Consider the following 10,000-nt stretch of genomic DNA (forward strand, 5'->3'; position numbering starts at 1 on the left):
ATTTTTTTTTTTTTTTTTTTTTTTTTTTTTTTTTTAATTATTTAAATAAAAAGGGTTTATTTTAGTGTTTATATTTTATTTTATTTGTATACTTCTCTCGGTTGATATTTTATTGTGTCTGTGAACCTAAACCCTAAACCCTAAACCCTAAACCCTTTTTTGTGGTTTAGGGTCATCGAAGATAATAGTACCTCCAGAAGAAGTAAATCCGGTGTACAGACACCTAAGCAAACAAAGAAAAGAAGAAGAAAATAAAAACAAAAAAGGAGATACAACGCCAATTCTATCCAATGCAGCAGCAGCAGCAGCCGCTGCTGCTGCTGCTGCTGCTGCTGCTGCTGATGGAGAAGGGGAAGAAATGGTAGAAGGGGAACCAAAGGATGTTTATGGCTTAGGGTGTCTCTTGTGTCTCCTTTTAACAGGAAGACACCCTTATATAAACACTAATAATAATAACAATTGGAGGTCAGGGTTTGTTTGTTTTTTTTCTTTTTTAAGGGTTTTGTTTCTTTTTTTCCTCTGTTGTCTGGGGTTTAGGGTTTAGGGTTTGTTCCCTTTTTGCATTTTTTCCTTCTTTTTACTCCTTTCTTGCACTTTTCCCCTTTTTCTCACTCCTCTTAAACCCTAAACCCTAAACCCCTTTTCTCCACGGCACGCCATTCCTCACCGTCACAATTTAGGGTTTAGGGTTTAGGGTTTGTGTACAGAGAGGCGGAGGGTTTATTTTTTTCTTCGTTGATTGCTGGAGAAGAATTAACGCCAAACCCTTTTCTTCAGCTATCCGATGCCGCGGCCGACCTCCTCTGGTAAACCCTAAACCCTAAAACCTAAACCCTAAACCCTAAACCCTTACCTCGACTCCTAAGTCCTAAACCCTCTAGACATTAAACCCTTCTACAGGCCCGTAAACCCCTATACCCACCCATAATCAAAAACGCCCACACCCCGTATTGGAGGGTTTAGGGTTTGCTGTTTAGAGTTTAGGGTTTGTGGTTTGGGGTTTGTGGTTTTGTAGGGGTATGGTGACTGCAAACCCTTGCAAAAGGCTGCGGTTGTCGCAGGTGCTGCAGCATCCGTGGCTGCAGCAAACCCTAAACCCTAAACCCTAAAAAGGGGCTGTAGTTTAGGGCAACGAAAGTCATACCGCTTGAATTAGGGTTTAGGGGTGCACCGCGAGTAGGGTTTAGGGTTTTGCTATTCTAAACCCTAAAGCGTTTGCCCTACACAGAAACACTCCTTAGTGTCCCTCGAGGGTTTAGGGTTTATGCTGAGGGTTTATACAGCAGCAGTCGGTTGCCACGCCGAAGCCCTGACCACAAACCCTAGTAAGCAAACCCTAAATCCTAAACCCTATTTGTCTCAGGTGTCTAGGCAGCTGCGAGCGCCAAAGGGTATAAACATGCGTCCGTTTCAACCACCACCAGCTGCAGCGCAGCAGTAGCAGCAGCAGAGAGTCCTCTGCTGCAGCGCAGCAGCAGCAGCAGAGAGTCCTCTGCTGCAACAACAGCTGCAGCTCGATTTGAGCTGCAGCAATTAAAAGTCCTAAAACAATCCAAAATGCAACTCTGTGAACTCTCTTAGAAGAGCACTAGCAGCAGCAGCAGCAGCAGCGTAGCAGCAGCAGCAACGTAGCAGCAGCAGCGTAGCAGAATAACCGTAGCACAGCAGCAATACAGAAGCAGCAAAGGCAGGGTTAATGTAGCGGTAGTAGCAGCAGCAGGGTCATTGTGAGGATGACGAGGAGAAGCAACAGCCACAGCAACAGCAGCAGCAGCAGCAGCAGCCACAGTAGAATGGCGGTTATATTGCAGCAAGTGTTTGTTTTGCCTTCGCTATTGCTTAGATCTTACAGAGAGGAGAGGGATTAGGGTTTATACTAAATATTTAATTCCTTTATAATTGCAGGTTTAGATGGCTGGCGTTCATAGCTTATTTATCTTGGTTTAGGGTTTAGGGTCTAGGGTTTAGGGTCAAGGGTTTAGCATCTACGGTTTAGGGTCTTAGGTCTACGGTCTAGGGTTTAGGGTTTAGAACGGATCTAGCGGGCATGCAGCTCACAGAGATGGTTTAGGGTTTAGGGTTTAGATTTTAGGGTTTAGGGTTTCTTTTATTCAACAATTAAATTAAATTAAATTAAATATTCAGATAAATAGCACTTTAATGCAGAACAAGAAAGTTAGCCACGGCCGTGGGGCTGCAGCAGCCCCACCTCCACCTTAAACCCTAAACCCTAAACCCTAAACCCTAATCGGCGATCTGCAGGTTCAAGTTGGGAAAAAGCAGGAAATTAAATCACCATTTTGTTTCTTTCTTTCCATGTATCTTGGAAGCCGACGACCATAAACCCTAAACCCTAAATCCTAAGCCCTACGCCTTCGCTTCAGCTCTAAGCGGTGGGTGGCGACTGGGCTGAGGGTTTGCAAGGGTTTAGGGTTTAGGGTTTAGGGTTTGAATATGGATACTTTTGGCTTTTGTGCTATGCACAAGATGGGTTTCTTATTGGCTCAGAACCACTCTCAGTTTTGAGGGTTTAGGGTTTAGGGTTTAGGGTTTAGGGTTTTGAGGATCTGTAGAGATGCTGACTCCTTCCCCCTTCGGGCAGCAGCCCGTTTCTCCGTTTCAGCCGCAGCCGCAGCAGCAGCAGCAGCCATTTGTGTGGGGTGGTGCTGCTGCTGCTCCTGCTGCAGCAGCAAACCCCTTTGGAGGGGGTTTCGGCAGCAGCAACAGCAGCAGCAGCGGCTTCGGCAATGCAACCCTCAATCCCTTTGGTCAATCTGCTGCTGCTGCACCTTTCTGTCCTGCCCCTGCATCAACAGCAGCAGCAGCAGCACCAGCAGCAGCAGCACCAGCAGATGGATCCACTCCTATGGCAGTACAGAAGGAAACAAAGGGAGAAAAATATACAGAAGGAAAAATTTATGTTGAGGCATGGAAGCACCTCCAAACCGCGAAGAAAAGCGGATGTTGGCCATTTACCAGTAAGGGTTTAGGGTTTAGGGTCTAGGGTTTAGGGTTTTAAGGGTTTAGAGCATAGGGTTTAGGGTTTTAGGGGTTTAGAGGGCTTATAAAGAGAATTGAGGGTTTGGATTTGTTAAGCCGGATGCAGAACAGTGTAGGCAAAGGACGGAGGGGGAAAACACTACACGTATTAGGGTTTAGGGTTTAGGGTTTAGGGTTTGTGTGCAGGCACAAGTGCTGGCCCATCCTCGTCGCCAGTGTTTAAGGGTTTAGAGATTTCTAATGACGAATTGCGTTGGGAGTTTTACCAACGAAATGAGCAGCAGCAGCAGCAGCTGATGCAGCAGCTCAGGTAAGGGTTTAGGGTTTAGGGTCAAGGGTTTAGGGTTTAGGGTTTAGGGTTTATGCGCGAACAAAAGCCAAGCAGGGCATCTTAAAGTGATAGCTCAGCTGCCTTGTCGCGCTAAACTAATGCCTGAATCCTAAACCCTAAACCCTAAACCCTCATCTCAATAGGGATGAGGGTTTAGGGTTTAGGGTTTAGGGTTTGCGCGTGCTCAGGGCTGACGCAGCTGCAACACCGCTGCCCGCAGCAGTTTACCCGCGCCACAGCAAAACCCTAAATAAATAAATTAAATAAATAAATAAATAAATAAGTATATAAATATATAAATAAGTGTATTTTATTTATTATTTATTTTTATATATAATATTGTATATTTATTATTATATTTTATTATATACTTTATATTAAAATATTGTTGTTATTTTTTATATTGTATATTATGTTATTAAACCCTAAACCCTAAACCCTAAACCCTAAACCCTCAAAGGCGCAGAAGTATGTCGCGCTGTCTATTGACTGTCTCGGCTTAATACTTTAGCGCAAAAGAAACAAAGAGACAAATAAATAAATAAATAAATAAAAATAAATAAATAAATAAATAAAATAGATTATTTATTTGTCTCCTCTTAGCGGCAACTGAAGGAAACCCGCAGCAAACCCGCGGGCCCCCTAGAACCTCCGCAAACAATTTTAGGGTTTAGGGTTTAGGGTTTAGAGTTTTTTTTTTGTTTGTTCCTTCCATGGATTCTCCCTCTTTGTGTCTTAATACACGCATGTATTATCCGTGTATTTCCCGCTGCTTGCTGCAGCAGCTGCTGCTGTATCAACAAGCAGCCAACAACAGCAACAGCAGCAGCAGCAGCAGCAGCAGCAGCAGCAGGATATTTATTTATGTGTATGTTTGCTGCTGCAGCGAGAAGTTATATTTGCTGCAGCGGGAGTTTTATTTTGTTGCAAAAGCAAAGGCAGCAGCAGAGCAGCTAAACTTCCCTATAGATCCTTTATATGAGGTACCCCCTGCTGCAGCACCTCCTGTCTTCCCTGCTGCTGCTGCTGCTGCTGCTACTGCTACTGCTGCTGTTGCTGCTGGTCCTGCTGTTGCAGCTGGTGGTGGTGGTGCTACTGTTGCTGGATTGCAGCAGAGCTTTCCCGCTGCTGCAGCAACAGCAGCGCCTGCAGCAGCACCTGCAGCAACACCTGCAGCAGCACCTGTTGCATTTCAGCAGCAGCCTGCTGCTACTGCAGCACCAACCACACCGACCGCAACAACACCAGCAGCACCACCAGCAGCAACAGCTGCAGCAACAGCAGCAGCAACGGCAGCAGCAGCAGCAGAGGCGGCACTGGCGGCATACAGGAGTGCAGCATTTGAGGTATATTTTGAATCAGAATGGATTTGCTGCTGCTGTTGCTTCTGCTGCTACTGTTGCTGCTGCTTCTGCTGCTGTTGGTACTGCTGCTGCTGCTGCTGTTACTGCTGCTGCTGCTCCGCCGTCGTGTATCCCTTTTGTGTTTGTATTTGTTTTGTGTGTTTTATTAATTTAATTCATTAATTTTTTATTTTATTTAATTAAAAGTATTTAATTAATCAATTAATTAATTAATTAATTTAATTAATTTAATTCTTTTTATTTAATTTATTTAATTTTTTTTTTTTTTTTATTTGTTGCATGCAGCCCGGGAAGATACCTGAGGAACCGCCTCCCCCTGAACTCTGTCATTGACAAGAGGAAACAGCAAATAAATAAATAAATAAATAAATAAATAAATAAATAAATAAATACAAATAAACTAAGTAAATTAAGTAAATAAAAAATTAATTAATACAATTGGCTGCCTTAACAGCAGGCCGTGACAAAAAAATAAGTACCACCGCAACTTCATTTACATTTGCTGCTGCTGCTGCAGCAGCAGCAGCAGCAGCAGCAACAGCAGCAGCGCGAGGCAAAGTTATTGCCATTAAACCCTCAATGGGTGTTTTAGACTTTTTTTATTTTTTGTTTTTTTAAACGAATATATCAATAGAAGAAAAAAACTAATTGGGGTGTATAGGCAGCTCCGGGTGTATAGGCAGCTTAGTGTCTTCTTCTTCAGCTGAGGTGTATAGGCAGCTACGTTTCTTCTTAGCTGGGATGCATAGGCAACTCGGGGTGTATATGCAGCTCGGGGTGTATATGTAGCTCTGCTTCTTCTTCTGCTACATCCTGTTCGCTATATATCATTGATTCTGTTTGTCCTCCATCAACATCTGCTGCAACATCATCATCTTCCTCCTCTGCTGCAGCAGCAGCAGCAGAAGCACTAGCCCCTGCTGCTGCAGCAGCAGCAGCAGCATCGCCTGCAGCAGCAGCAGCAGCAGAAGCTTGCCCTGCAGCAAACCTCCATACTTGCCTACACATCGGGCAATTGCCTTCTTCGTCGTTACGAAGTCCTTCACGATTTAACCAAGCACCTAAATCATAAACACCAACACCTAAACCCTAAACCCTAAACCCTAGTTCCTAAACCCTAAACCCTAATCCCTACATCTTAGGGGATTTGGGGTAATAACGCACACTAGTGTTGAGGGTTTGTTCATACATACTATGAACTAGGGTTTACGGTCTAGTGTTTGTCCATACATATAAGCACACTAGGGTTTAGGGTTTAGGGTTTTGGGGTGTACATGCATGCATGCATGCATGCATGCATGCATGCATGCATGCATACATACGTACCAATACAATGTAGATGAAAGATATGGCCGCATGCACCAAATGCTGGTGGGCAATTTTCTCCAGGATTATCGCAATTAGGACAGGAAATTTCGAAACAATTTTCACAAATAACACAATTTAAATCAAAAGGAATATCTTTCCATCTATTTACACCAACTGTATGGACACCTAATACCTCTATCTTTATCGTACCACCACCCCTACGTGATGAACTAATACGCTCAATTGGGGGCGACATGGACCTTTTTTTGCACAACTTTTAAGATATTTCTATTTTATTACACTTATTTCAATTAATTAAAAGAAAAATGCGGAAAAAACACACGTAAATACCCGTAAAATTTATCCAATAGCAGATACGAGTCCTGGGCGGTAGCTGGGTACCGTGCACGTTGAATGGATGGTTAAACAGGGGGGGAAAAGACTAAATTAGAAATATTCGAATAATAATACAAATATTAATCAAAAATAGCACAAAAATAAATAAAACTCAAGAAGAATTACCCAAAGATCGTCGCAAAATAAAAAGAAAAAGTCAACCCCCCTGCATGCATGCAGCCAAACCAGAGCACCGCCAGTAACACATACCGAGCACATAATCCCCCTCTACTATTAATTAATTGCTAATAAAATAAAATAAGAATAACAATTAAATAAAAATAAAATAAGAATAAAATAAAATGCAAAAAAAGAATAAATAATTAGAACGTTATATCCAGTTATAAACAAATCCTTACAAAAGACACAGCAGGGAAAGCTATGAGGTCTATACCTACAAACCCTAAACCCTAAACCCTTGCCACTAAACACTAAACCCTAAACCCTTTATCCTAAATCCTAAACACTAAACCCTAAACACAAAACACTAAACCCTAAATAATACACCCAGCTTGGGGAAGTTCAAGGCGGAAGATATAAACAGAAAACGGTAATCGGCGGTCTGCAGCAGCAGCAGCAGCAGCTGCTGCTGCTGCTCTAACTCTAGCTGCATCATGCGCAGCAGCAGCAGCTTCTCTTGTTGCTGCTGCTGCTGCTCAGTACCAGGGTAGCCACCCTACGTACATCTTTGCGAGGTTATCTACTGAAGAAGCAGAACGAATAAGAGCAGCAACCTGTGCATACACCCCAAGTGTACCGCTGCTGCTTTGTGGTGCAGCAGCAGCAGCAACAGCAGCAGCACCTGTTGCACCTGATATGTTGGGCTCTTCCTCCTCGGATTCAACAAAGGAGTCTTCACTGCTGCTGCTGTCGTCATCTCTCTGCAGCTGCTTCTGCTGCTTGTGCTGCTGCTGCTGCTGCTGCGGCTGTACAGACTCTTCAAAGGCGCCAGGGGGCAGCACAGATATACAGCCCTGCAGTTTCTTCTGTATTGCTACGATGCATGCATAGGCCTTGCGCTCTCCTGTCTTTGTTGCTGCTGCTTCGTTCTGCTGCTGTTGCTGCTGCTGCTGCTGCTGATGACGCGACAATGATGTACGCCATTCAATCAAAGGGTCCTGAAGGAAGCTCTGCAGCAGCAGCAGCAACACCAGCAGCAACAACAGCAACATGAACACCACCAGCTGCTTCTGCTGCTGCAGCAGCATCAATAGTAACTGCAGCAGCACCAGTTGCTGCAGCTACCCAACACCCTCACTTGAGACCACCGTAGGAGACCAGCAGCAGGAAGACAACAAACCGTCGACACAAACAGCAGCAGCAACAGCAGCAGCAGCAGCAACGGCAGCAGCAGCAGCAACAGACCATGAAGAGGCTAAGAAGAAGACTTTGATTATTCCTCAGCAAACGGAGGACAGCAGCAGCTGCTGCAGTAAAATCCCCTGCTGTCTTCGTTACTCCAAGAGCAGCAGCAATGTTTTGTGTTAAGCGGAATGGCACTATCTGCAGCAGCAGCAGCAACAGCAGCAGCAGCAACAGCAGCAGCATTAACAATAGCAGCAGAATCAGTAACAGCATCAACAGAAGCATCAGCAAGCAGCAGCATTCGCGTCAAAAGCAGCAGGGTCAGCGTCAGCAGCAGCAACAACATCAGCATCAGCAGCAGTAATAGCAACAGTAGCAGCAACAGTAGCAGCAGCAGCAGCAACAGCAGCAGCAGCAGCAGCAGACTTCAGGGAATGGTAGAGAGTGCCCCTTATCAAAGAGACAATCGAAGTCAACATGCAGCGCAGCACCAGAAGAAAAATCCAACAATATATTCTCGCAGTGTCTGAACACCACACACCCCACAACTCTTGTTGCTGCTGCAGCTGCTGCTGCTGTTGCTGCTGCTGTTGATTCTGCTGCTCTTGCTGGTGGTGGTAATTATACCGCTGTTGCTCCTCGGGATAGAGTTCGTTTGATACAGCTACAGCGAGCAGCAGCAGCAACAACAACAGTTGAAACAAGAGCAGCTTCAGGATCAGCAGCAACAGCAGCAGCAGCAGCAACAGCAGCAGCAGCAACAGAAGCAGCAGCAGCACCTGTCCCCGAGTCCAATGATATAACCAAATGCTGCCCAAGCAGCAAAACTTTGCGTAAAATTTCTTCTTGCAGATAGCCAACGAGAAGGCTCCTCCCCAAACCAATCCAGATACACCCTGCAGCAGCAGCAGCAGCAGCAGCAGCAGCAACAGCAGCAACAGCAGCAGCAGCAAGGACAAAATTAGGATAGCTAACAAAAGCAGCATCTGCATAATAATACTGAAGACTTCTCTACGACTACTCCCTTTAGCTGGTGCTGCTGTTGCCGCTGCTGCTGCTGCCGCTGCTGCTGCTGCTACTGCTGCTGCTGCTGCTGCTGCTGCTGCTGTACTTGTGTAGTATAGGAGGAAATCGGGGGAGAATAAAGTCGAGCAGCAAACTTCGGCATTCATCAAATCGCCGCTGCTGCTGTGCTGCTTGAAATCGGCGGCAGCACTGCATGCATGCAACAAATACATAAAATAAATAGAATAAATAAATAAATTAATAAATTAATTAATTAATTTACTTATTTATTAATATGTCCGTAGTGAACAGCAGCATGAGTCGCAGAAGACCAACAGCAGCAGCAGCAGCAGAACAAGAGCAGCAGCAGCAGAAAAAGTACACCAACACCAACTGCAGCATCACCAGAACAAGAACAGCAGCAGCAACAGCAGCAGCAGCAGTAGCATCAACAGCAGCAGGAGGAGCAGCAGTACCTGTTCATTGATTTGTCTAAAGTTAGGTAAGCAGCAAGTATATTTTGCTGCTAAGCAACTGCGAAGAGTTTTTGCTCCTTCTATCCATTCAATGAATGCTGTTACCTCGGATAGTACTGTTATCTGAAATATTTCCAACTGCAGCAGCAACAGCAACAGCAGCAGCAGCAGCAGCAGCAAGAACAGCAGCAGCAGCAGCAACGGAATGAGCAGCAACATATGTAACATACAATAAGCTTCAAATCCATCGGTGATAGCAGCAGCAAAGAAGAACAGCAACAGCAGCAGAACAAGAACAACAGCAGCAACAGAACAAGAACAGCAACAGGAACATGAGCACAAGCAGCAGCAGCAGAATCAAGAGAAGCAGCAGCAGCAGCAGCAGCAGCAGTAGCTGTATACCTGGAAAGGACATAGATTTTGTGTTAATAGACGATTAGTTGCTGCTGCTGCCTCCATAGTACGAACATCTTTTCTTATATCTCCTGCCCTCTCATTCTTTAATAAAAAAGAATAATTTAATCCATTAGATGCCAGCAGCAGCAAACGTTTAGGTTTCTGCTTACTTTGTAGCACCTATGCATAGAAGCAAGCAGCAGCAGCAGTAGTAGTAGTAGTAGTAGTAGTAGTAGTAGTAGTAGTAGTAGTAGTAGGGGTTGCAGCAGCAGCAGCGGAGGGAGCGGAAGCAGCAGCAACAGCAGCAGATATAACAATACCAAACTAGCAACTGTCTAACACATAGATGAATCAGCAGCAGCAACAGCAGCAGCAAGAACAGCTGCCGCAGCAGCAACAGCAGCAGCAGCAGCAGCAAA

General features: G+C 44.9%; 4 protein-coding genes across 4 annotated transcripts in view; 3 read left to right on the plus strand and 1 right to left on the minus strand.

Moving 5' to 3' along the window:
- EMWEY_00002630 (nucleoporin FG repeat-containing protein, putative) overlaps window positions 1-3,589 on the plus strand; it is a gene marked incomplete at both ends in the record, with an annotated part of 5,407 nt that extends 1,818 nt beyond the window's left edge. The window contains 5 exons of the mRNA XM_013477445.1: window positions 708-806; window positions 1,016-1,061; window positions 2,576-2,978; window positions 3,187-3,310; window positions 3,520-3,589. Coding sequence (XP_013332899.1) covers window positions 708-806; window positions 1,016-1,061; window positions 2,576-2,978; window positions 3,187-3,310; window positions 3,520-3,589 — 742 coding nt within the window. The remainder of the gene's footprint in view (window positions 1-707; window positions 807-1,015; window positions 1,062-2,575; window positions 2,979-3,186; window positions 3,311-3,519) is intronic.
- Window positions 3,590-6,846: 3,257 nt separating this feature from the next.
- On the minus strand, window positions 6,847-7,767 carry EMWEY_00002640 (hypothetical protein, conserved; the record flags this gene model as incomplete). The annotated part of the gene is made up of 3 exons (XM_013477446.1): window positions 6,847-6,858; window positions 7,080-7,529; window positions 7,765-7,767. 3 exons carry the CDS (start codon window positions 7,765-7,767, stop codon window positions 6,847-6,849), a joined length of 465 nt encoding a protein of 154 aa, XP_013332900.1.
- A 125-nt stretch (window positions 7,768-7,892) lies between these two features.
- On the plus strand, window positions 7,893-9,920 carry EMWEY_00002650 (hypothetical protein; the record flags this gene model as incomplete). The annotated part of the gene is made up of 3 exons (XM_013477447.1): window positions 7,893-8,141; window positions 8,369-8,537; window positions 9,772-9,920. 3 exons carry the CDS (start codon window positions 7,893-7,895, stop codon window positions 9,918-9,920), a joined length of 567 nt encoding a protein of 188 aa, XP_013332901.1.
- A 7-nt stretch (window positions 9,921-9,927) lies between these two features.
- The window catches only part of EMWEY_00002660 (hypothetical protein), a gene marked incomplete at both ends in the record, with an annotated part of 453 nt that continues 380 nt past the window's right edge, over window positions 9,928-10,000 (plus strand). Inside the window, one exon of the mRNA XM_013477448.1 lies at window positions 9,928-10,000. This exon is cut by the window's right edge and continues 380 nt beyond it. Coding sequence (XP_013332902.1) covers window positions 9,928-10,000 — 73 coding nt within the window.

The sequence above is a fragment of the Eimeria maxima genome, genomic scaffold (assembly GCF_000499605.1).
Source record: "Eimeria maxima Weybridge genomic scaffold, Emw_scaff13, whole genome shotgun sequence".
In the NCBI taxonomy this organism is placed as follows: Eukaryota; Apicomplexa; class Conoidasida; order Eucoccidiorida; family Eimeriidae; genus Eimeria; species Eimeria maxima.